Below are 27,293 nucleotides of genomic sequence, written 5' to 3'. Positions count from 1 at the left end.
CTCCCCCCCCCCTCCCCCCACTGTGACCCCAAACGGGACCAGCAGTACATCATGTTGTTAAAACTCTACTGTTGGAATGTCACAAAATACATTTCACATTTCCAACTCTATAAACTGGATGGCTGTAAAAGGATGACATTACATTCCAGGTATGTTGCACGTTACTAAGCGCCAGTGTGATGTACGACACTGCAGGTTGGGTAACACGTTCCTGCCTGTTGACTCACAGAGTATCATCAGCAGCCGCTCTGATGCTTTAGATTTACTGTCATCACTAAAAGTGGAGCTTCATAGTGTCCCGGGGTGCATGCTAACCGTGTAAACACTCGCATGTCGGCCTTTTGTCAAACCACGGTTTTTAAAAATCCATCTCCGACCTTCATCTTGACGCCGCTCGTCGACAAAGCCCTCGGTGTGTGTACTAATGTGTCGCTCTCGAGTGTCTCATTCAGCAGGAGATTTACTGTATGAATGAGGGCACGCTCTGCACACACACACACACGTCCCCTCTCCATCTCCGCTCACACCATAATTCTGTTAGTGTGTGTGTGTGTGTGTGTTCATCCAAAAAGTGTCTCTGCTCTCGTACGACGAGCTGTCACAACATCATCGCACGTCATCGTTGTTGCTCGAGTCAGCTGCGATGAGTTCAACGCGCTGTAAATTACACTCACATGTCCTCTATGAGTGGTAGGAATCGAGAACCTGCTAGCTGTTAGTATTCCCCTTCTCTGACTCATTAATCAAAGCTGGGAACAAAATGTGGGGACGTTTGTTGCAGCAGACGTCGACGCCGTCGGGGAGGAAGTCATCTCCGCCGTAAACTGCTGTCAGAGTGCAACAGCTCCATCCGAAAACAACATTTTTGTCTGACTTGTTTGTTTCTCCGTCAGAGTTCACACTCAATTTATTCCTTATTTTCTCGCACGCTCTCGGCCCGCCTGTGGAAAACGATAAAGACTTTGTGGCTTTTAATAGACCCGGGGCATTATCCTCGCAGACCTCAGAACTTATGTGGTGTTTCTCAACGAGCCTCAATGACAAAACGCTACTCTGGAAAAATGTAGACTCTTGAGAACTAGGAGGAAAAAGAAAAAAAAAAGAGTTTGCGTGAGCAGGCAGGAAGTTGCTCCATCATCTCCCAGATGCACTGTGTCAACAAGTTTGGGCACTAATTGATTTAAGATTGCATAATTGAGCTCTGATTAAAGAGCCGTCCCGTTCGCTTCCTTTTGATTTTGACTTTATTTATTTGGTTTTGTCGTGGACACAGCTGGGCTCAATGTGTCGACGGTTCGATGCCCTCTGTGAACGGCTGAGTTTATTTTTCCTTCTGATGCGTCCTCTTCACTCCATGGTGAGATCTGAAGGGGAGTGGGTGACGAGAGAGGAGGAGGAGGGGGGGAGGGGGGGGGAGATAAACTGAGGTGAAGTTTGACAAGCTCGCATGGAGCTATGAAGACCGCATTGATGCATCACACTCCAACCGTTCTAAAATAATAACAATTAAGGGAGCAAAAAAATGTGTTTCTGTTAGTATAAAATGTTTAATTACAAAGAGAGACAGAGGTCGTCAAACTTTTTCCTCAAAAACTGAATCATTCGCACCAAAAATATGACAAAACGCAGCCGCATAATATATCAGATTTCACTGCAAGTTTTCATCTGTGCAGTGCTCGCTTACTGTAATCAAGAGACAGACATGTTTTCACGACTGTCACTGAAATATGTGAAAAACACTCACACAGTGACATTAATAAAATGCTTTGGGTTCAGCATGAATCTGGGATGTATGCAGAACTTTTAGCTAAGATTTATTGAACGTAAAGATGGCTTCATATGTTCTATATCGTCCAGCCTGAACATGACGTGCATCAGTGTGAATGACTTGTGTTTAACTGTGTTAGGAGGTGAAATGAAAACAAGGCTCAGAGTTCAGCCGGGAACCCTAAAAGGTAGGCAGACACCGAGCTGACCGTCAGGGGGTCGGGGGCTCTGGTCGGTGTGGTGGAACTGCTCGAGGCTTCTCTGAGGCTTTTTTGCCCGATTCAACATGTGTAATCGGCGTTGACTGGTCGAGGAGAGAAATCTCTCTGGTTGGCCCTCAGTCAACGACTCTTTGAACAAGAAGTGAACTGAAAGTGATGAAGGAAAACAAACAAGTCAAGGGCGATCGCCTCCTTATGTTCGGACATTTTTTCAAGTCGAGGCCATTACGAAAATCAGAAAACTAATAAACGAGTGTCCAACCCTGCTATTGGTATATGCTCGAGTTATTGCCCCTTGCACATGTGCAGAACGCACAAACTATTTACCTGTAGGCTGCGATCAGTTTGGTGTGAAGAGTGCGACTTTTTGGCCCGACAGCAGCGGACAAAACTCGACGCAGCAGTTATTTTCTGTCGCAGCTTGTTCTGTGTTGTCAGTTTGTGTGTACCAGTCGGAACACTTCTGCAGCACTGATACAATTTATTACAATATATATACATAACTGCTGAAGGTTTATGGACGCACTAGTCCAGGGCAAAATGAAGACAACACGAAGGATGTACTTCCAGGGTTACTTTAGGTGAACATGACGGACACTCTGCTTTATTTGCAGCTGTGCACTTCCCACAGTTTACACCAGAACATGTCCATTGTGTTAAGTAGTGATTCATGATTGGGTAATTCCTCTGGTTTTTGGTAAAGCTGGAATCCTGGATAATAGTAAGAGCTTTGTATGAGTCTAAATCACACCAACCGAATTCCCTTAAGGAAAATCCTGGCATGTTTGAACCTGTTCCAGAAATAGACCTTATTTATTGACGCCTGAGACCCTTTTTTTAAAAATCAAGAAACTGTGGTTACATCGCTTTCTGAACACGGAGACTCCATTGACAAAATCAGTACTTTTTCCTCACACAACTCATGAGCTGCTTGTCTCCAGCTGCCTCCATCGGTATGTTTTTTGTTTCTTTTAGGTAAATTCTGAGTTGTATCACAACTTCCTGTTTAGTGACAATTTCAAACAAACTGTTTAAAGCCGCATCAGACCAGCGTCAGCTGTGTTAGAGGTAAAATGACCCGGTCTGTCAACAGAGTCTGGAGGCTTTGAGGGGAACTGTGGCTGTTTTTGTTTCAACAAAGCCCCTAAAACTTGATCTACCTGTGAAGTGGTTCTTACTGTTGTGTTTTACAGCCGTAGAATAACAAGCTGAGCCGACAATGACAAAATCTATAACCTTTAGTGGATGCATTTGAGCTATTCTTTTGCAGAAATGTTCAGTTCTGCTGTCACAGTCTGTGTCACTGCTGCAGGTTGAAGCAATCAGGGAAAACTCTCCACAGGTGTTTGAACCTATTATTCATTGCAGAAAAATATTAGAATATTGGAACGAGGATCTAAAAAAAACTACCCACTATATCAATCACACAATGGTCTAAGAAAAGTGGACATGGCAACCTGCAGCCGAGCCTCCATCCAGAATCTGCAGAATTAAAGTCTAGTCGAGCCCCTGACTGCATTCAGAGGTTCATAAACTCTGTAAATTACATAAGATTTCAGTCGAAAGTTGGACTAGAAGCCCTCAGACAGCATACAGATCTTCACGGTACTAAGAGTTGTGCAACAGTGTTGTTGAAAGGCTGGTATCAGTTGGTACTGAGGCAGACCTCAGCCAATAAAATGATCCAGTAGATTCAGCAGTCTGCATGTGTTTGGCTGAGGTTCTAACATCTGTGTAAGACAGAATAACGAAACAGCCTCCCTCCCCTTCCCCTTAATTTGAAGTCAGTCTAAAGCTCTGTGACATGAGAAGCATCAGTACTGGTGCCTGTTTTTCATATTTTATTGACGAGAGAAAGTCAAAATGAATCGTCGTTAGTAGGAGGAAATGTAAAGGACAAAGTTAAGAAGGAAAGAAAGGTATAGGGTAGAATGTTAGTAGCTTGCTCTTCCTCTGTCCCACCAGGGTCGACATGATCATAAAGTATTCCCTCCCTCTCTGCACACACTGTTAACAAAGCTCCTGAAGGGGTTTAACAAGCCCAACACAACTTTCTAAAAGTAGAGAGCTTCCAGGTAAAACCACAGACTCCCCTTCACCATAACTCCAGAGAGAGAGAGGGAGCACACAGGAGATATTTACAGACTGATGTACGTCTTAATGTCCTCAGGCTGCACAGCGTCAGTTAAAACAGTCACCTAGATTTTAATAGTACAGGTTACTCCAACATAGTATTCTTTTGAGTCTGGTGGCTGTGGGTGGAGGGATCTAAAGGCTTCTGTTTTCCAAAAAGCATTAAAGGTCACATATTCTCCTCCTCTTCAACCAGTTTAAATAAGTCTCCGAGCTCCTCAAAACATGTGTGTGAAGTTTCTTGTTCTAAATCCACTCTGATTCTGTATTTGATCATGTCTATAAACCCCTCTATTTCAGCCCTGCTCAGAACAGGCTGTTTCTGTGTCTGTATCTTTAAATGTAAATGAGCTGTGTCTGACCACGCCCCCTCTCTGGAAGGGCTTGGGTGTCTCGGGCTTTCTCGCTCCATGTCCTATTGTTTACGGTGAGAAGGCAGACTCAGAGGGCAGAACAAACACCTAGCTGTGGGAGTGTCACCCACCTGGGGGAGGGGTTACTGCCCTTTGTGATGTCATGAAGGGAAAATCTCCAAACGGACTGTTTGAGCACACTTTTTCTGAAAAGTGGAGGAGGCAGAAGACAGAGAGGATGGACTTTTCTCATCATTGGGGGGTTTTTAGACAGACTAGAGACACATATAAGAGTTAGAGGAACATGGTGAAGTGGATTTTACATAATATGTGACCTTTGAAAGCTCTTAACTCTGCAGAGATCCTTTCTGTAATGTTGTCAGACACTTAAGAATAACAATCTGAGCCTGGCTGTGACAAAAACAAGAACTTTTAGTGGATGCATTTGACCCATTTACCTGCAAACCATTTACCTAAAAATGTAGCACCTCTAGTGGGCGTAATTTGAGGCCAATTTACCCTGAATGATTACATTGCTGCCATTACTGCCTGTTTTGTGGCTTAAGGTGAAGCAATCTAAGACATTTATTCCAAAACATATAAAATAGGGTCCATGTTGAAAATATCAAAGTTCCCCTTTCGGTTTCACACTGTCATGAATTCGCTTCTGTCTTGGCTTGATAGATAAAATAACCTGCAGAGTTCATTAAAAATCTTGGTGGAATTGAAGTTTTTTTCTAGAGGCTATATCTGATTTGGTCTTTCAGCCTGTCTGTGTTTGTGTCACCTGTCTGCAAGGTCGACCTAACAACCTCTGACTAAACACAATGCAAAGGCATTCTGGTCATACACACACACACACACACACACACACACACACACACACACACACACACACACACACACACACACACACACACACACTGAAACAGGCGCGCACACACAGGGTACAGATCGTCGTGCTGTCAGACCCTTGTTACCAGCTGGTGCCAGCAGTTTGATTTAACCACCTACAGTGCCAGGATCAGACGCCTGTTAGGTCACCCTGTCTGCTCTGTGTGTGTGTGTGTGTGTGTAACAGTTGTGTGTGTGTGTGTGTGTGTGTGTGTGTAACAGTTGTGTGTGTGTGTGTGTGTGTTATGTGGACTTACTGGTGCACAGTGTGTTTATAGAACCCCGCTGTGCAGCTGAAAGGCCAGTAAATTTCCAATGGGGCATTTTGATGGGGCTGAAGTGAGCTGCAAACATGTAACACCCTCGACTGACTTTAACAGGGATCAAACACGGCTGTTCCTGTGTGTGTGTGTGTGCATATATGTCTGTGTGTGTGTGTGTGTGTGTGTAGTTGTGTATCCGTCGTACTGTCCGACTCTCTGTATGTCTGTGTGCTTGGTCCTCACATTCCTGTTGCTCGTGTCATCCAGCTCATCAATCATTTCCCGGCACATAAACTTTAACCGGTACATGTTTGTTTGTTTATGAAGCCTAATGAGCTCGATAACTTTCTCTCTTTCTGTGTCCTCTCGTAGACGTGGACGAGTGTGTGGACAACAATGGCGGATGCCAGCAGGTGTGCGTCAACACCATGGGCAGCTACGAGTGTCAGTGCACGGACGGCTTCTTCCTCAGCGACAACCAGCACACCTGCATCCACCGCTCTGACGGTAAGACAGGAACTCTTTAACAACAGGAACTTTACAGAAGAAGTGGACCAAACCACTGTGATGTCACCTCTCGGGTTTTGGGGCACCATTTGAAAGTCTTGAGTTTGGCATTTGGGGTTCTGCCATCATCATTTTGGGTTGCAGGAAGTGACCATATTTGGATGCGCCTATATTGTAGCTGATCTTCTTTGAAGCACTTTGCCAATCACAAGGCGGCCACCATCTAAAAAACATACCCTGCTTTATCCTTTATTTTAATTTATGTGAAAAAAAAGTGAACATCGTTCTGAATTGAAGAAAACTTGAAACGATGAGATTCGTGTCGACTGACGGAATAACTCAAGAGAAGCAGAGTATATTGTCGCACTTGAATCCTTACTGTCCCATTTTGATTGCAACCCTTGGAGGCGCCCCCTGCTGACCTTTGGAGAGAATGCATTTTCTCTTTCTTTCCAAAAACAAATCGAATGAGATCAAGCTGAGCTATCCTGCAAAGCTTTACCTGATCGATCTAAATTTAACAGAAGAGACACAACATTTCCTTACTGTGTTGGTGTTGCGAGTCAAAGGTTTTAGCTTGTGTGCGTGGCCTAAAGAAGTGACAGAGCATTTACTTATTGAGGGAATCCATAAAAAACATGAAGAAGAAATAGTTGGATGTGTGCTGCTTTGCTGAAGTTGGTGCAAAAAATGAAAGGGTGAGATGTTTGTTTCCTGTCTTTCATTGGCTGTGACAGCAGCAGTTCAATACAGAGGACCATCAGTCTTATTGTGTGAAAAGTTTGATTGTAATGTTCCTTTAAATAGAACTGTAGACATGAATATGGAGGGTCAACAGGCCCGTGTGAATGGACATGAACAGGCCATAAGCGAAGTCGGCAAGAAGCCTGACTTCAGATTTTCAGAAGTTAAATATATGTTGTTTTTTTTGGATCGCTTTGTTGTCTTAAAAAAACTCCCCTGCTCTTCTTGCTGTCCACTCAAAGCTTCCTGAAGAGTAACATTTCCCCGCTGTGTGAACCTGTGGCAGGCTTTGAGGATCACAAGTAGACGTGGGATTTGAGTTCATGACATCACGCGGTCGCCCTCAGTGACAGACAGACACTGGGTGTGATGTGAGACATGCGTGTTTCGGCATCTATTTCATGCTGGTGTCATGTCTTAAACTCCTCCTCCCCCCCCCCTCCCCTCTACCCATGGCATCCTCGACCCCTCACGCCTGTCACATTTAATTTATGGGATCGGTCGGCGGTGGCGAGGGGTGCTGCAGGAGCGCTGATCCCGAGGTGAGGAGTGGGTGGCCTTTTCCTTTTCGTTCACACTCACACACACACACACACACATTCTGTTAACACAATACTGACATGCATGCTGCTGTGAATGGGGACAGTGTGGCAGTCAAGTTCAAAGACAGATGAGAGGACAGTCATCCGTCATATCTCTGCAGCGGGACGGAAAGTAGACGGTGGAGGAATGTGGTGAAGGGGGGAGGAGGAAGAGGAGGGACGTCTCCTTCACCCTGAGTGATCACAGTGCGGTCTGTGTGAAGCTTTGTCGCACCTACCATGAACTATAAAAACCGTGAAGAACAGGAATCTGCAAACACTGGGGATCACACGGGCTCACTTTTAACATGAATACAATCAGATTGCTGTTCAGGATGTTTCCCATCATCCTCCTGGCGGAACATTAAAAGAATGACTAACAAGTGAAGCAGAAAGAGAAGCAGCTGAAGGCCGCAGTGTGCCGCGTTTTACGGTGCAGTGATTTAGTCGTCATCATCAGTTGCACTAGCAGTTTCAGCTACTGTAGCAGGATGCTTACAAAGAATTTCCGTCCTCCCAACTCCAAACTTTCACTGAAGCTAACCGACACAGTGCTCTCGCTGTAAAGCCCTTTTTCATACATGCACAAAGCGCCCGGAAATTCATTTAATTCATCCAAGTGTTTTGCAATAAGTCAGAATTGTGTGAACACAGCAGGAGATATTCAGGGACATATTCCTCGACCTGGTGGGCGGGGTTATGACGTTTATATCATGTGACTGACTGGTGCCAAACAGGAAGAGCTGTCCACTCTCTGATGTCATACGAGCGCATGAAGAAACTGTCGCCATGGCGTTCACATTCGTTGCTTTGTCTGCCATCTTTGATTTGTAGTGCGGCGTCCTTGCACGTCATGTCTTGCCTCCTGAGATGTTAAAAAGGGCTTCAGATTTCTATTGAGATTATTTCCCATCATGCTCCGGGTGGAAAGCATCAAGAAGCGCTTAACAGTGCAGCAGAAAGGGAAAATGCAGCAGTTTGTATCGCTCGTTTAGTTTGAATTCAAAACACTTCTTCAAAGCTTTTCTTTAGGATACATTTCAAACATCGCGTGTTCTCGATAATAACTGGGCACTGACTGAGTTTTAGAACACCTTAAACCAAATAGACAATTTGTTTGTTGCTCTCATGATTTTATTCCGACGTCGGAAAAAAACTGTCTGCAACCTTGAAACTGTGTAAAAGTTTTCCAGAGTAAGGTTGTTTGAGGATGTCAGAGGATTCTCTGTGGGGACGTTCAGAGGAAGAAAAAAGGTGAAAGAGATGCAGAAATAGAAACGTGTTTGCTCAGTGGAAACCCCATAAACCAGCCTGCGAGCACACCTCCCTCTCCCGCTCTCTGCTCTTCTTTCATTCAGAGATATTTCTGGAAGTTTGGGGATAGCTCACAAGCAGGAAAACTAATTCAGGTGACAGCCATTGACAAGGTAACCTCAGTATGAGACCGAAGAATGCTCGATATATAGAAAGGTATACGGCAAATCAAATATATAAGGACTTCCTTTCTTTTCAAACTGAAGAAATGTGCTCCTAAATCTTGAAAAAAAAAAAAAAAAAAAAGTCAACGTTTTTATGTAAATGCTCCTTCTCCTCCTCCGCGTTTCTTCTATACATGAACCTAAATGAAAGCAGTTACTGTGTAAACGTGTTTATTTCCTGCTCTGCATTGTAAACAAGCAGTATAGTAAGCAGCAGGGTGGTATTTTCCTGTATATTCCTCTCTGGCAGACTCTGAGTATTAAACCTCCACCACCTCCCCCTCCACCTCCCCCTCCACCTCGTCCGGAGATCCTCAATCACACACTTGTGTCCTGCACAGGAATAGAAGCAGCATCCCGCTGCCCCACAGCAATCTCTGTTTCTTCTCCATCGTCTTTACCCGGGGCGATCCTTCTCTTGCGTCGTCGTCTCATCGCGTTCTCCTTTTCAACACATTTCTTTTAGGTCTACATGTTTTGCAAAGGTTTCAGATTAAACCCCATACGTGTCTGTCACGCTCCTCCTGCATGTCTGCTTGCAGCTTCTGGATCAATCCGACAACACACAGCAGGTGACATGCTGCACGGAAATAAGCCCGCTCATATTCAAAGCACATGCAGAAGCGTTGTGTTCTCAAAAGGGGGCCAGGTCCGTCCATACACACGGCTGGACTAATAACGGGCCCTCCATGAATGTCATCAAACAGTCTCAGTGCATAAGTGTTGGATCAGCAGCATTAAGAGCTCCTTGGTCCTGCTTTTCTTCTCCTTCCTGTCCCTACATCCAGCCTTTAGTGAAGGTCCTGCATGATTGTACACAGTCACACATTACTGGCCTAATAATTCAGTTCAATGGACCCTCCAGAGAACTACAGATAAGTTTGGCTGTTACTGCAGGATATCCATCATGACACACTGATGTTTCAAAATTCACAAAACTGCAACAGCATTGGAGTTCAGGATTGCAGACATAATTTCAATTGACATGCGTGTTGATAAAAACGATGACAAGCACAACTGTTCAGTGTGTCTGTAAAGTTCTGAGACAGCTGGTGTCGGCTTGTTTCTCTGCGTATGGCGAGCGTCCGCTTGCAGCTCATTTCTTTCTTTCAGCGCTTGCCGTGGGGGAAAATAAGGCCTGCAGCAATTGTTTGTTCCATTGTGGTTTTGTTTCCACTCAGTCTGGTTTCACAGCTCCGTCTGAAGATCATCCAGAGGCGAGAGAAAACCCCGCGAGCTTTCGACCTGGATGTAAGGGGGGAACGGCTCCCCCGCGAAAAATGTTCCAGATCCGTCATGATGAGGGAGAGCGATGAGCGCATGAGTCAGGTATCGGCTCACAGGCTCCAGCAGTGACACACGCGTAGGAGGGAGAAGATCATTTCTATTTCGGGGATATTTTGGATCTTTACAATCGCTGGCTTGTCAACAAAAAGTCTTGTATAACCTTTTATTACCTTTTGAAAAGGGATGAAAGTGTAGCTGAGTTTGCACCACCTATAACTTTAGTTGAGGTTCGATTAAATACAAACTGTGAATCACTCCTTTTGATGAAACTCCAGTTTGCAGTCTGCAGCGGTGCAAAGGTCTAACAGAGTCTGGGAGCCTTGAATATCGAATCGATACCTCTGAGTCGAGCGGCTCTTTCTGATTTATTAATGAGGCTTTTTGGAGCACATTGCTGCACCGAAACAGAGTGAAAACAATACGCTTGTAAATTCTTCTTCTTGCCTCAACACCAAAGTTTCTGGCAAAGTTTGAGCTGGCAGCGTGTTTTGGAATTTTTAACACCATCTCTTTTTCGGACGCCATGTCTGGATGGGACTCTGAACTGTGGAACAACGTCATTAAGAAAGAATCCTCCTCCTCCGCGTTTTTGTTTAATTTTCTGTGTTACATTCTTTAGATGCCCTCCTGTTTGTGTTTCCCCCGTCAGTTTGAAAAATCATTAGTCTGCTGCTCAGCCCTGTGGGTACGAGCACAGAGAGGGGGGGGGGGGGGGGGGGGCTCTGTGTGATTTACGAGCAATGTCGGCAGAGATGAAAACAGCCCGTCTGCAGCTCCTGGAAGGCTAAATATAATGTTAGGGATTACAATTAACACAGGCCGATGTGCTGATGCATGCTGCTCCGACATGCGGGGCACTCAGAGGGCACGTGTCGGTTAATGCAACAGCTGTTAACCTCTGTGAGCTCTGCAATAACTTTAAAGCTGCGACTTTTTTTTTTAAATCAATTCATCTTTTTGTGTATGCAAGCAAACTCTCTCACAGTGTTCAGCAAATCTACCTTTACATATTCATAGTAATGTTGCCAATGAAAGTATTATTGGAAGTTAAACAGAGCTGGAGCATGCATGCATTAAAGAGGACATATTATCTCGCTTTGCCACCTTTTCAAACAGTCCCTCTGTGGTCTAAATGAAACATCTGTGCTGTGCTTTGCTCAAAATATAGAATATAGAATGAATCAAGCACCAGAGGAGGTTTGTGACCCTGTATAAACCAGCTCTCTCAGAACGCTCCGTTTTGGTGTGTGTGTCTCTTTAAATGTAATGAGCCCCCCTGAGTTTTCCTGGTAGAATAAAAATGGTGGACCTGTGCAAAAGTTTTGTTCTAGGCTGGGGGTGGAGTCTATGAGTGGAGATACCAGGGAAGGGGAGGGTATTTTTGTTTTTTACTAGAATCCCACTGTGACATCACAAGGAGAAAAAATTTGAGCATTTTTCTCTGTGTTGTAAGACTTATGCAGACCACAAACAAAGGACTGGATGGGTTTATTTCACATTTTGTGAGTCGATAGACACTCAGGTTACCCAAATATATGTTCAAAAAACACTGTAAAAGTGGATTTTTAATAATATGTCCCCTTTAAGATTTTAGGGGGACTGACTCAGGTGCAATAACAAAAACATAGATATGAAAAGGTGAGGCTGTAGGATGATATCAGTAAGAACGAAGCATTGATATATCAGGAAAGCAAGTTGGGATGCGAGAGATCGATTCATCTCCGACGCCTCTTGTCCTTCTTTCCTCTAACAATCAGTTCACCAAGCTCGGGCTCCGTCAGACCTGATTGGTCGGCAGATTGATTCTTTTATAAAGGATGATCTGTTGCCCTGGGAGTGACCTGCTTTTGGGGCAGGTTAGGTGTGCAGGAGAAGTCGTCATGGCGATGTGTAGCCTGTAAGTTAATCGCTGTTTTAACCCTGAGAACAGAGAGGGAATCAACTAATGCTGCTTCTTAGTACAGACCACAGCCAACAGGAGGAATAAACATCTATACCTGAGAGTATTCACTTTGTTTTAAGACAAGTTTCCTGATTGGTCAATGAAGTGTACCGTACTGGACCATGACCGTACCACGTTGCATCATACCGTGGTGGTACTTGTCATTCTGCCATGAGGTAAAGGGTTGCCGTCATTTGACAAAATCCACACAACTTGTGTTCTCTAGAGTTCAATTATTCTCTGATGGGGAGGAAGGTAAAGAGAGCAAAGGATTCTGGGAGGAGTGGACGGGGGAGTCGTGCATGTTTGGGGGAGAGAAAGAGAAAAAATAAACAGAGAGAGACAAACACGGTGGAGCGAAGCAGTGGGAGTTTGTGTGCGTTTATTTGGAATTGTGTGAGGAGAGGAAGCAGACTGAGGCTGCTGCCCTCACACACACACACACACACACACACACACACACGTTGACATGCACACACACGTTGACAAGCACACACTCTTGATGGAGGAGGAATTCTCACTTTAAACAAACCAAAGCAGGAAATTGGAGGTGGAGGGAGCTTTAAATGCAGCTCGGGGGCACGTGGAGACTAAAGTACAGGGAGCTCCGTCTACTTCACTGTTATCATCATCAATTACAAACTTCATCAAGAGCTGCAAACACTCCACCTGTCATACACCTACACACCTACTGTACACTTACACTTCCCACTTACAAACCTGGAAATGTTTTCAAAGCCTAAGTATGGCAAAATGTGTGTTCAGCAGCAGGTCACTGCAGACGCTGTTGTAGACAAAATTAAATGAAATGGAGATGAAAGGTCAAATCAGAAGACTTTTTTTTGTCCTTGGCTGGCTTCTGGAAAAAAAGGAAGGAGGTATGTTAGATGTATAAGTGAAAAATGTGACTGGTGTTGTTGTTCTTAGCTTAGGCTATGGTTTTGTTGATAGCAAAGCTGATTAAAAAGTGCTGAATGTCAAACTTAACTATGACACTAAATTTATCAATGGACTCTGGACTTAAAGATTGGTGAGATCCAAACTTTGGGGCAGTGACTTATGCAGGGGTGGCATGGGTCATGGGTGTCGTAGTGGGGTGAGGAGCCAGACTGACTACCAAGGACCGCCATGGAGGAAGAGTCCCTCATTGGGCCTGATATAAATCTAATGCTTTGGTTTGGATTATTTTCTCTCTGAGTCATAGAGCAGGGGCAATTAAAAGATGGTACCTTTTTGACATCACAGCAACAACAACAAGAGTCCTAAACACCCAATAGTGACTCGTTTCGTTTTCATTACCAACAATTGCATCTAAACTCCTGCACACTGTCAGGTCACGGTGCAGTTCATGAGCTGTGATCCTTCAATGGTTGTCGTTTCCACACTGACATCTTGAATGGAGCAGCTTGCTTTATTTGTGTTTTGTATTAACCCCCCCCCCCACCCCCTCCCCCCCCCCCGTCATAAGTCCTGGTGTGTAGAGGTGACATCCTTGTGTGTGTGTGTGTGTGTGTGTGTGTGTGTGTGTGTGTGTGTGTGTGTGTGTGTGTGTGTGTGTGTGTGTGTGTGTGTGTCTTTGGATGCAGAGGTTAGTAATCAGCAGAATGCAAAGACCTCTGCATCCAAAGACACACACACACACACACACACACACACACACACACACACACACACACACACACACACACACACACACACACACACACACACACACACACACACACACACACACTGGGTCATCTGAGCATGGAGGTGATTCTGAAAGTGACTTCTAGGTATATAAATACTGTGTTTAAATATTATTCCAGCGTGGGATTCAAAGTTTGAAAACAAGCTCTTCTAACGTCCCCCTCTGTCTCTCTCTTTGAGGTAAACATGATTATTTACCTGAGAGCGGAAGCTGGACCTCCATGTTTCTTTCTTGGTCCAGCTCTATTTCCCCCATGATTTCCCCTTCATGTGCTTTATTTTTAGTGCACAGTTTTGAGTGGAAATGTTTCATCGGAGGGTGTGGCGCTGCTTCAGTTGTAGGCACAGGAAACATGGGGAGGGGACTTAAATAACACACACACACACACACACACACACACACACACACACACACACACACACACACACACACACACACACACACACACACACACACACACTCATCCTCCTGTCTCATTGTTTGACACGCTTTTGCAAGAAACCAACATCTGTGTCAGCCGGAAACAGAGCTCCCCTCACACTCCCTTTGTAGTCATTCTATTCCAGTTAATGTGTGAATCAAACCTCAGCAGCTGGACTCTGTAAACATCACATACTGAACTCTGCTCGTCCAGGCTGCACCTTAACACTGCTGCTTTCACTCAGAGAGGGTACGAGTATCCATGCACTCTGCTCATGCATTTCTGAATCATGCTCGTTTGCAGCCCGTTGACTCCAAGTCAAGTTTGATTTTAATAGCTGCTGTGCCGAGAGGTTTCAGTGTTGGACACATGTCCTTCCATCCAGACGGCCTTCAGTTTCAGTTCATCGCAGTTCAACAAGTTAGGATTCACTGAAGTTCACCTTAGTCTATTACAGTCTGTCTGGCGCCCAGGTATGTTCACAGCGACCCAAGTATAATCGCCGACCTTCATTTCAATCTGTATGATATCGCCATTTTGTGCACACATGCAAGAGAGAGAGGGAGCGAGAGAGAAGTCCCTCCAGTAAATGCATCCATTGATGGTTTGATGTCTTTTGTTTGGAAACTGAAGCGTCTCATTCCTCATTTCATTATTTTTTGTGCAGCTGCCCGATGCTGTCAGGTGTGGCTTGTACGTCTGGTGGCCTGAGGTACTATGAGGCCTGCCGTGAGCAGAAAGAATGAGTGAATACGTCTGAACTCCTTACTCTGATCTATTTAGAAGAATGGGTTTTAAAAAGCTACAGCAACACTTGTAGTGTGCAGTGGTGTTGTAGTACTCAAAATCGGTTTTGGTCTCAAGACTGGCCTCAAGACGACTTTCTGAAGGTCTCTGTCTCAGAATCTAAAGCACCTTTACTCGGTCTCAGACTGGACGGACTCCTGATTGGCTATTTTCACGTCATTACTTTAAATAGAAGGAAAACACCTCTTTCTTTTTTTTTTTTTTCCTTTTTTTTTCTTTAATGTAGAGATAGGACAGTGGATAGAAACGGAAATCAGGGAGAAAGAGAGTAGGGAGGCCCAAAATAACCTCTTTCTAAAAGAACAAATAACTTCAATTCATTTTTAGTTTGATTTTTATCCCCCGGTTACGGCCGCATCCTTCCCGGTGTGACGGTCTAAATGAGGAACACGCTCCCTGCTCTCTGGTCTCAGTTAGTGTGGTCTTGACTACAACACTAGTATGACGATACATTTTGTTAACTTTATTAGACTGACACGTTTCGGCTCGTAGCCTTCACCAGGGTCATCATTCAGGATCTTCATACTGCAACTGTTACTGGAGCTGTTTGACCTCCTTAGTATTTGGTGAAGTTTGGCAACTAAACCGTTTAGAGGAAGGGGCGGGACATCAATACTGCGTCTCCACCACCTGCTCTCTACTGCAGAGACTCTGGCTCCCGCCTCAAGGGGTACTTTGGCTTCACTTTTGTAGAACTGGAGAAGTCATCCATCTTTCTATAGTCATACTTGACGTGTTGGACAGACCACGAGGACTCTGGAGAGAGAATCTGTTTCTGCTTTTTTTGCCCTCAAATATAACACTGTTGACAGAAATGATTTTCTTGCTATCGTTAGAAATATGAGACAACACCAACAGGAAGTATATTTTTGTCTTTGTGCTTCTTTCTTTAGTTTGTGGTAAACAATCGTGGTATTAATCGGTGACAAACTGAAATGTTTCCGGAAAAAAACTAAACTTCAGACTCCCTAGAAAACCTGTGTTGTCCGTTTCTTCTTCAGATCTTTAGAGTTCCTGTAAATAGAGATCAGATCTGTCAGAACAGTCTGTCAGCATCTAGCGGTTGTTAGTGTTTCCTCTAAATTAAGACCACATTTCCCATACACCCCGTCACTTCCCGGTCACAGAGAGGATTCGGCTCCTCGTCCGCTCTCTCTGGGTTTTTTTTGTTCATTTTCTTTTCGAGTTCACTGAAGCGCAAGATAAACAAAGTATTTCTGTTCCAGGTTTCACAACCGTTCACTCCATCGGCTGCAGTTGTGTTTGCTCTGAGATGACTCGCCTGCTTCCTGTTCAGTGCTGTAACCTGATTGGTCTTTATCCAAATGTGACCTGACGACACGAGAACTTAAATGCAGACACTGATAAGAATACAGTCATTACCACATGTTGAGCAAACCTGCAAAAATATGCTTTTGCTCTTTTTCCGTGTTTGAAGTTAGACAGAAAAAGAGAGCAGAAAGAGGTGTGTGTGTGTGTGTGTGTGTGTGTGTGTGTGTGTGTGTGTGTGTGTGTGTGTGTGTGTGTGTGTGTGTGTGTGTGTGTGTGTGTGTGTGTGTGTGTGTGTGTGTGTGTGTGTGTGTGTGTGTGTGTGTGTGTGTGTGTGTGTGTGTGTGTGTGTGTGTGTGTGTGTGTGTTTGTGTGTGTGTGCTGCTTGTGTCCTCCAGTGTTTGAAGAGGAGATTGTGCAGGGTTATTAGAAAGGCACAGTCCTTTAAGTAAGGAGTGAGTTCAATGCAGCCGGTAGAAGAAAAGCTCTCATTGAAATTCATGGCTTAGCACCTATAGCAGAGGGAGACCCGGAGCCAGCGCCGGACAGATTTCAATTAAAACGGCATTTACAAGAGCATGGACGGAGACGAGGGGGGGGGGGGGGGGGGGGAAGACGTCTGTAAGGACTGGTGAGATTTTGCTCCAATAGGACTTTGAATTCAGCTTTTTAAATAAGGCTGGGATAAACTACAGAGCCTCACCTTACAGCGGGGAAAGGGGTTGTAATGATTTGCCATCATATCATGATAGTGATATTTTGATTCAAATTCAGATATAGTAATGATACATATTTTGATCAGGGACTTGAATTGTGGCAGGTCGGTACAGACACAGATGAGTTGAGAGGGCCTCTGCATGAGGTTGCATATACTGTAATAATGGCATATGGCGATGTCCTTCTGCTGAACTGCCGCCTTGGCTTTTTTCTTTCTTTCTCTTTTGATGTTTCAGAAAATAGTCATACGATAGGGACAGACCTATTTCTTGTCCCTGCGTTGATCAGTAAACTCATCAGTTTATGCATCCTCACAAGTTTGTGTCAGCATTTGTAGAAAGACGATGATGAATCTTCATCTTGTCACTTGCAAGTGGTCAAGAAATAGTCTGGTCAGGCGCCCTGGTGTTGATAGTTTATAGTGCAAAGCTTGCACTGACCTTCTGTGTGTGTCAGCGTAAATGGAAAGCAATGTGCGGCATGTTCTCAAAAAAACCCAAGGCCTTGGTTCTCATCTTAGATTTCATTTTAAACGTTTAAAGTGTTGAAATCTCTTCAGAAGTCAACATCATAATTTGTCCACAGTTGAGTGAAGCTGTGAAATGTTTCCCCTGTGAGGAGATCAGGTTGTGAGACTGGCGCTCAGCATCACCTCATTCCTCATCATCCTCAGAGGAAGCGGCGAGGAGAGCGAGTGTGAGCCTCTAAATTATTCTTTCGTCTTCATTACTTTTCTAGTTCCACATTCCTCTCCTCTTTCTTCACTTGTTCTCTCTCCATCCGTCTCTGTCTTTCACTTCATTCCTCCTCCCATACTCTGCCAGCCAGACTTCGGGGCTTTTGGGGTGTAGCGCCGTGAGAGTCGGGTTTGCAATAACACGGCTGTGATATGCTTGGACCCGGTCTGGAGTCGGCACTCCTGAGAGAGCGAGGGAGAGATGTGTGGAGAGGTGGATGGAGAAAGTGAAAGAGAAAGACAGACAGAGGATAATAAAGAGACGGAGCACAGACTGTGTGCTGGGGGGCGCTCGCTGGGCCATGAAGACGTGTCTCATTGTTTTATCTGGACCCGCATGGGGCTCCGGTGAGGAGCTTCAGTAGTCGTAAACCTGCTGACCTCTCCAATCTAAACAGAGCTGTACTCCGAGCAGCAAACACTCACTCTGCACTCTTAATACTAGCCCAAGAAATGCAGTTAGAAGTGACAAAGAAACCACGTTATCGCAATCTGAAGAACTTAACGTTCCTGACGAGGAATTCCCAAAACACAACTTCATCGTTTGGATTCATTTTGAGATCTCTGCTGATTTCTGCTCTTTTAGAAAATTCACTCAGAAAAGGATATTTTTGCAGATATTTCAATATGTCGAAAAAACTCCCAAGATTCATGAGCTCTGATCATGAACGTTGTACTCGAGACAGTGTAATGACACAGAATGCAAAAATCCAAAGCTGATTTCATGTTTACGGCAATAAATGATCCCATGTACATTTAGACTTCTATGACTAATAATCGCTCTTTAGTTTATGCTCTATATAAGGTAGCTCAAATCTTTAACTTCTCCATCATTAGAAGAAAAAGTCACACTGCAGGGAAAGGAATATTGATACCTGAGTAATGCTTTACTGGTCCAACAGTCACGATGTCACCGCTAACACAACGCTGGGATATTTCCTTATTTACAGCTTCCAGCCGTCTGCTGCCCGTGTCATTATTCTTTGTGGCTGCCAACGCTAAGGCAGTGCGAGACAGACCTTGACATTCAATTCAATTCTAAACCTTTATTTTAACTCGAAAGACACTGAGGTTTCACTCATTTACAGTGACGTCGAGCTCACACTATAAAAGCGGGGACACAAATAAAAGTGAGGAGAAAAATAAAAGCGATTTGAAAACCCGCTAAAAGCATGACCCTGATGAAGGCCACAAGCCGAGATATGTCGTTTTAATTTGAATGCAAGTGTTGCTGGAGCTTTTTGACCTCTTCAGGCGAGACAAACCTTACCTGCCGCAGCCTCGCTTTTGCTCCGCGTAGCGTCCTTTGCCAGGACCAGCTCACTCTGGGAAGATGGGGAAGATGAAGTGGCTTTTTACATTAGAGACCGTTGCAATCAGATTTTTCAAACGCTCTTAATAAAAATGGACTTCAGGTTGATGTGACTGCTTGCAGTAATTATTGGGGGGTCGTTATGTGTTTATAGTGAGGGAAATTGAGAAGTGATTATTGAACAGCATGAGGATGCACTGTGATTGCTTTTGGAAACTGGAAAAAAAAAACAATATCTTTTGGCCGATCAAAAAATGGTCCAGTCTTTGACACAAATCCCTGATCCACTCTGAACCAGGAATGGTCATTTTGGGCTCTAAGACACAGAAGAAGTGCGGAGACTCAGCGTGAAAGTAGAGAAAGTTGTGCTTTTTTACGTCATATAATTTGACTGGTAATCATGGAAACACTATCTCTTTGTGCAAACACGTAGTTCAGGTGTTTTGGTAAGGGTTAAGATATTCAAAGCAGGAAACTTGGCGTTGGCATTTAGCAGGAATTTTCTCAAATGTCCTGCTATGAAATTTCAGCGCCCTGTCACTTGTCGCTCATGTTCTTCATCGGTAACTGACCGCGTCTTTGTGGGCCCGCCTCTCTCTGTCTGTGAATCAGCAGGTATGCTCTGTGGTTGGACATCAGATCATGCTCTATACGTATCCTGGGACCTGTGTGGGGTTTTTTAAAGTCTCAGTGAGCAGCAGGCTCCTCGCCGCCTCGTCACATCGGACACGTTGAGAGGCCACAGTTTGCGGCCGGCGCTCAGTTTGTTGTTTTAAGCTCGGTTGTTCCGAGTCCCCCCCCCTCATGTGCCCGTGGTTCTCCCTCTTCCTGCGTTTATTTGACTTTTCCAGGTTTAAATTGATTGTAGATACTCGGCTTTCTTATGAGTTTAGTTTTTAAACAGGCTCGATGCATGCTCTGGAAACTGTTGTTTTTACCCCCAGGCTTCTTCGTGCTGCCGGTTCTTTGAGTTTGACACGGTCCAAATTTAGATGTGCATTATACATCGCTACAGAAACTAAATATATGAATTAAAGCTGCCAGCATTAACACGTCTCCCAGTAGTCTCAGTGATGTAAAAGAATTACACTGCTGCATCTTTGAATGTCTCATTTCACTTCAACAAACTCTCAGAGTCCAAAGTAATATCCACCTTATGACATCACACATTTACAGGCGGCAACCTCCGATGTTGCCAATGAGGAAGTGCATAATCCTGCAGTTCCTCGAGTGTCCACTAGAGGCTGGCTGCAGAAACACAGGAAGTCACATACACACCCATTCTAAAAAGTCTGTTTTTACAGCAGAGGTCAACATGTTTACAGCCTGGTTCAAAAAACCAAACAGATCTGATTAGCTCATGTCTCGATCACACACTGTACGGGGGGGGGGGGGGGGGGGGGGTGAATGTTTTCATGACTCATCAGTTTTGATCTGATGAAGGATAAGAGTTATTCACAATAAGGCGTGTAGCTGACCTGATTGACAGGCGGGCGTGGTTTAATGGTTTGTCACGAGGCTGTAATTCAAGACAGATGGGTAAGACATGCTGGTAAAGTTTAGGAGCGTTTATTTAAATATTGAAAAGTCCGGATGCTGTTGTTGTCATAAAGCTTTTGGCTCGTTAGTAAGGATAGAAACATTTCCTTTTTTCCTAAATCTGGTCCATCAGCAGGAATACTAACCGTTAAGCTCTGTAATATAGCCCGCGTACATCGGTACTCTGCGTGCTTTCGATACAAAAAAGAGATTTTATTGTCAGTTTAACGGGGCTGAGGATTGTGTCTGATCTTTTGTGAACGGTGTAAATGAACAGTTTCTTTTGGCTCCTTTGATTTTGGACTTTGATGAAATGCTCGGCCTTTCTTTGTCACACACTGTTAGACTGGCAGAGTTAGAGAAAGGACGTTTTGTTTGTGGAGGGGACTCTCTGGGGGGAATGGCACCTTAATGAGGTACTTGAAGTGCTCGTGGGCCCCATGAAGGGACTTTACTTATGGAGGGGGGGGGGGGGGGGGGGCTTTGCTCCAGATCTGGATGAAGTTAGAGCCTCCAAATGAATTCAAGTACTGGGAAATAAAAATACTAATTATTAATAAAGTCTACTATCTGACTGTGTTTCTTATTTTATAACTAATGTAACTAATTTGGAGATACACAATCGATGGATTAAGAAGACCTACGATGCAATAATGTTTTTTGTTGAGTGAGTTTATCCATGGTGGTGAAGAGGGAGCTGAGCCTGAAGGCAAAGCTCTCGATTTACCAGTCGATCTACGTTCCAACTCTCACCTATATGGTCATGAGCTGTGGATAGTGACCGGAAAAAGAGATCATGGATACAAGCAGTTGAAATGTGTTTACTGTAGGGAGATAGGGTGAGGAGCTCGGCGTAGAGCTGCTGCTCCTTCACATCGAAAAGGAGCCAGGTGAGGGGGTTCAGGCATCTGGTCAGGATGCCTCCTGGTCGCCTTCCTCGGGAGGTCTTCCGGGCACGTCCAACTGGCAGGAGATCCAGGGGTAGACCCAGAGCTCTTGGAGGGATTATTTATGCCCTCTGGCTTGGGAATGCCTCGGGATTCCCCAGGAGGAGCTGGAAAACGTTGCTGGGGAGAGGGACGTCTGGGGAGACTTACTAGGCCTGCTGCCACCGAGACCTGGACCCGGATAAGCAGAAGATAATGGATGGATGGATGGATGGAGTTTATCCATTGAGGTCAAGATGATTTTAGGGTTGTCACAATACCTGATTCTACATGTAGCTCAAATTCAACATATTGATAACTGTTTTGAAACCATTGCAACAGCAATAGAAGTCATAGGCAACCTATATTGTGTAGGGTCTCGTTGTTAATTCCCCCAAATTGCCAGAAAACTCCTGCACACTGTCTAAAATGAACAAATGCTGTATGTTGGCCTTGTTTTGGTTCCAGTACAGACAGACAGTGCTCTCTCTCTCTCTCTCTCTCTCTCTCTCTCTCTCTCTCTCTCTCTCTCTCTCTCTCTCTCTCTCAGAAGACTAGAAAAGAAATATACAAGCTCAAGTCAAGTATCTTAACTTGTAACTTAGTTTATAAGGCTGTGGTTACTCCAAAATAAATCTTGAGTGAAGGCCAAACGGTGTTCAGCACTCTGGCCTCACATTTAGCACAGCTGTTAACACACACTTTATATCAGACTTTATAAAAGAAACCGTCTTTATTGAGTGAAGACATCTGATTGTGCCGTGATGAGCAGACATCCACACACTCCCAAACGTACTTTTCCACTGCTTCCCAGAGTTCAGTGATATCTTTGGCTGCCGTCTCCCTCCCCACTCGCCTCTCAGGAGAACATTGGCCCTCCGTCCTCCGCCTCCCTGCTTCCTCCCCCGGCTCCTCTTCCCGCTGATGAAGATTTAAACACTGGCCTATTTCAGATATTATTGCCTCAGCAGCGCGCTCTGTAAATCATCGAGATAGGAGACCGCATCAAACGGGCTGAGTGAAGGAATGAAGGGATGGAGGGACGAGAGGTCGAGTCACGAGGAGTGTGAGTGCAGACAAGAAGCCTGAGAATAAACACTTTTATCAGAGTCATCAAAAACTGATGAAGAGGAGGAAATGTGACCATATTTTGGTGTGTGAAAAGTGGCGGCATAAACTGGCTTTTGGTTATTAGTAAATAATAGTGATGAACCTTATTTTTTACCTTTATTTACAGATATCTTTTACTTACTCCCCAAAAACTATCTATGGTGATTTTCTCTCATAAACATTACACAATAAAGAAATTAAGTGCTTTTCCTTCCTCTGCCCAGTCACAGTAAAACCAGCTCGTCTGAGCAGGTGCTCCACCTTAAAGTTCTTCTGACTGGTCCTGTGTCATGTTTTTCCTCGGGGCACGGATGGCTGTGCAACTAATCGCTGTTTCATTGTTATGGCGACATATGGCGTTTCCAGTAAAGACATCACGAAAGTATGAATTTATCACAATAAATGAGATATTGATGTAAAGAAATATTTTTTTTCTTACTCAGTATTTTCTTTGTGCTGATTGGATGAAGGCCCCGGTGTAATGGTCATACTTCCACACCATGTTGGTTGTTGTGCAGCCTTTTGGATTATGGAGGGAAGTGTTGCAAACACAGGGATTGTGTGAGACATGAAAACAGCAGAGACAAAAAAAACTGTGTTAAAGCTGATATGCACTTTTCAATTCGCTTTTTCTATCTCATATTGTCATGATGATTTGAAAGAAATATTGTAATATTGAAGAATGTAATTGCAAATATCGTTGAGGGTTCGATCCCCAGCTCCTGCAGCTACATGTCTGATGTGTCCTTGGGCAACACACTTAACCCCCGAAATGCTCCCGCTGTTTCGTCTGCAGCATATGAATGAATGTGTATGAATGCCATTTGTTAGTTCTGATGGTCACTTTAACTCAGCAGCCTCTACCATCAGGGTGTGAATGTGTAGGTGTGACATGCGGTGTAAAAGCACTTAGAGTAGTGAGGAGACTAGAAAAGTGCTACTTACCATTTACCTTGTTTTAATATTCTGCAGGTTTAACGAATAGTCATGTCTTGGCTGCAACATGGACAAGCCAAATGTGTCGCAGAGCAATTCTGTAGAGTCCCAACAAGCTTCTGCAAAAAGAAACGAATAGGCAAAACAAAACAAACCCTGTAGGGACTAACTTTTATCTATTACAACACTACATCAACATTTAAAAATCTAACTACTGGAAAAGGCACAAAAACTCTCAGAAATGTATCAAATCTACAGGACTTTGTCAGGTCAAGTTGAACAGGCAAGCCTCTTTTCTCCTGAGATGAACTCTGAAACATCCCTGAGTGTGTTTTCATGAGTCCTGTCTATTCCTCTGTCTCTGTCCCCTCCACAGACGGGATGAACTGCATGAACAAGGACCACGGCTGTGCCCACATCTGCAGAGAGGCTCCTGGCAAAGGTGGAGTGTCGTGCGAGTGCCGTCCTGGATTTGAGCTCAACAAGAACCAGAAAGACTGTACATGTAAGTATCTCACCTGACCTCGGTGCATCCCATCATCCCTACATCATGCTGAACATCCTAACCACTCATGCTCCTCTTAACATTTCCTCGCTGTCATTTTTCTTTCTCTGATTTGGGTCTGTGGTCATCTGTAAAGATCGATAAGCCTTCTGAGGCACATTTGTGATTTAAGTTAAGAGACTCTCCTGTTAGGTTAACCTTTGGCCTCATAGCAATGTGTCAGACTTGTTCACATTAATGGATTATTTTAAACCTGGGTTTTATTTTTATATATTTTGGGATTTCTCTTGTATGTTGCATCAGCTAGCTGCCGACACAGGGCTGTTAATTAGATCTTTGTTTAACCAGAAACAGCCTTTAACCTGCTGTACTCCAACCAACCAGACCACATTGACAACGATGATTTTACAATGCAGAGCATTACTTTTTCTGATCTACTGCTGCCTTCACTGGTCGGTTTCACAGCACTTGTAGTGGGCTTACTTTGATTAAGCTAATTGCCTACAGGTCTTGCACTGCAGGCATTACAGCTTGTTTCACGGCTGCTGTCTGAAGGATTCTGCAAAAGAAATACATCTATTCATCCCCTCAGACGTTAATGTCTGTATACCTGGTGCGTGTTTTAAACTACTGAAATGTCCCTTTATATAAGCGTCTCAGACGTTGGATGTCTTGCAATCCTGCGTAACACTTTCTGTCATCTGTTAATCTTTAGCCAATTGACTCGCCACTTTACTTTACAACCCGCATGGCAGCGAGGTATTAACACTTAGTTTCATGGTCTGGAGTTTATTGAGGTTACGTACTGGTGCGATGGAGGCTCTAAATTCTTCCTGTAATAAACATCTGTAATAGCAATGATGGACATGTTCCAGGCGGCCTTCAGCGGTGAAAAAATGAGGGTGGACATTTAAGACCAAGATCAGTTAAGCGTCTCGGGCCAAGCTGAAGGTGCTGAAGGATTCAGTGGAGAGCATTCATGTTTCTTAACCCCTCTCCTCCGCTGTTTTCGATAGGGGGGAAAATAAGCTTTTAGTTACACTTTGTTTGGCAACACATCTTGTTCTTCTCTTGGACAGCAAGAGTGTAAAGATTGTGAAAGCTCCTGAAAGGCTCTAATGTGTCCCCCCCCCACCGTGCTGGTGTTTCATTGGCAGCGGGGGACGCAGTGCTATGGCGGCACAGGACGGCAGTAAACGGGTGATGAAAGAAGTGCTAGTGATGTCAATTAACTCCTCCGAGCACACACATACATGTCTCTCCTCCCATTTCATCCCTACTTCTTTTCCTACATCCTTTTTCCCTCTCTCCACCTCATCCTCTTTAAGTTGCTTCTACCGTCCTTTCCTTTCCTTTTTTTCTGCTTTGAAAATCAAAAGTGGCCGAGTTTAGGAAAACCGCACTATGCTCCCTGAAATGTGTTTACGCATGCTTTCCCTTTTCACCTCCAGAACTGTGACTATTAGAAAAATTAGGAGAAAGTACAACTGCTGGATGGATCATTTGTGTTTATCATGGCAAACTCCGTGTTAGGTTTTTGTGGCCCATTTAAAAAGTACGAGTCCCGTTGGCTGTTTCGGAGCCAAGGACGTAAAGTGAGATCTGATGGATAAGTGCTGAGGTTCTTGAGTTCTCCAGAAAAGGTCCCGGTGTGAAATCTCCTCCTTCTAATCACCTCTTTCTCCCATTAGTTTTTTTTTTACTTTCTCCCTCTACCTCTTTTTCACAGACAAAAAAAATCTTAAATCGTTTAATTACACAAGTCTTTTGTTCAACACTGTTAACAATCCAGGAGTAAAACTTGACTGTGTGTGTGTGTGTGTGTGTGTGTGTGTGTGTGTTGTCTCCAGTGACATGTAACTATGGAAACGGCGGTTGCCAGCACACGTGTGATGACACAGACACAGGGCCAGTGTGTGGCTGCCACCAGAAGTACGCCCTGCACTCAGACAGCAAGACCTGCATCGGTGAGTCACAAAGATGTTTCTGTTGTTAGCACGTAGTTCATTCGTGTTATGTACGAGGCGATTGGTGAGTTTGAAGCTATGAGTTTGCAGACTCATCGTCTTCTTGCTCCCCAAATTATCAGTGTCTGTTTTCACGTACCGATTTGTAGAGAGAAATTACTTTTTTTGGTTAGGTTAAGGTGCTGAATGGTTTCCTTAGAAGTCACATATTATGCAAAATCCACTCCGTCTTTTGCCTACTCCACTTTTCAGAAAATGTGTGCTCAAACAGGTCGTTTTGAGATTTTCCCTTCATGACATCACAAAGGGCAGTAACCCCTCCCCCAGGTGGGTGACACTCCCACAGCTAGGTGTTTGTTCTGCCCTCTGAGTCTGCCTTCTCACCGTAAACAATAGAACATGGAGCGAGAAAGCTAGAGCCACCCAAGTCCTTCCAGAGAGGGGGCGTGGTCAGACACAGTTCATTTACATTTAAAGGTACAGACACAGAAACTGTCTGTTCTGAGCAGGGCTGAAATAGAGGGGTTTATAGGCATGATCAAATACAGGATCAGAGTAACAAGAAGCTTCACACACATGTTTTGAGGAGCTCTGAGTATTATTTAAACTGGTTAAAGAGGAGGAGAATATGTGACCTTTAAAGAAACCTATCATTGTGCTGGATAAAAGCTGGAAAAAAAAAAAAACTAGAATGATTTTAAGATTCACACTGGAGTTGAACCCTTAGTCTTATGGGTGAAAGTCCTGTTTGAACCATCAGCACTGGTAGAAATTTTTTAAGATGTCAAGTAAAATGTAAAAATGTTGGTCATTTCCCAGCCAACACATCCATCTCATGGTCTCACTTCACTGAACATCACTGAACATGCTTACATGTTCTCCCTTCAATGGTCCCATGCAGATGCTTTGGTTGAGTTCAGGCCCTAAAAGAACTCATTATGTTCAGATAAATGTCATCCTGTGTACATTACATCACTGATGTAATTAACACAGTTTATGTAACTTACATAAAATATGAAACTTGGGATGTATTAACTTCCTAAGAAGACAGGATGGATTTTAGAGTTTTGACTGCACATAGAAAAAGTATGTTTAGTTGACAGCATCCAGAAGTGGAGCTAGAGGGGTGACTACAGTCGGGCTACGAGAGAAAACGATCTCATCATGGGTACTGGATTGGTCCTAGGC

General features: G+C 44.2%; 1 protein-coding gene across 4 annotated transcripts in view; it reads left to right on the top strand.

Annotated features, from left to right (window-relative positions):
* scube1 (signal peptide, CUB domain, EGF-like 1) overlaps positions 1 to 27,293 on the top strand; it is a 97,123-nt gene that overhangs the window by 22,882 nt on the left and 46,948 nt on the right. For all 4 annotated transcript variants that reach the window (XM_065951303.1, XM_065951302.1, XM_020634788.3 and 1 more), the window contains exons 4-6: positions 6,004 to 6,138; positions 24,010 to 24,138; positions 25,989 to 26,105. In XM_065951303.1, coding sequence (XP_065807375.1) covers positions 6,004 to 6,138; positions 24,010 to 24,138; positions 25,989 to 26,105 — 381 coding nt within the window. The remainder of the gene's footprint in view (positions 1 to 6,003; positions 6,139 to 24,009; positions 24,139 to 25,988; positions 26,106 to 27,293) is intronic.

Source organism: Labrus bergylta, chromosome 23 (assembly GCF_963930695.1).
Source record: "Labrus bergylta chromosome 23, fLabBer1.1, whole genome shotgun sequence".
Lineage (NCBI taxonomy): Eukaryota > Metazoa > Chordata > Actinopteri > Labriformes > Labridae > Labrus > Labrus bergylta.
Note: the sequence above shows the minus strand (reverse complement) of the source record. Positions and strands in the feature narration are given on the sequence as shown.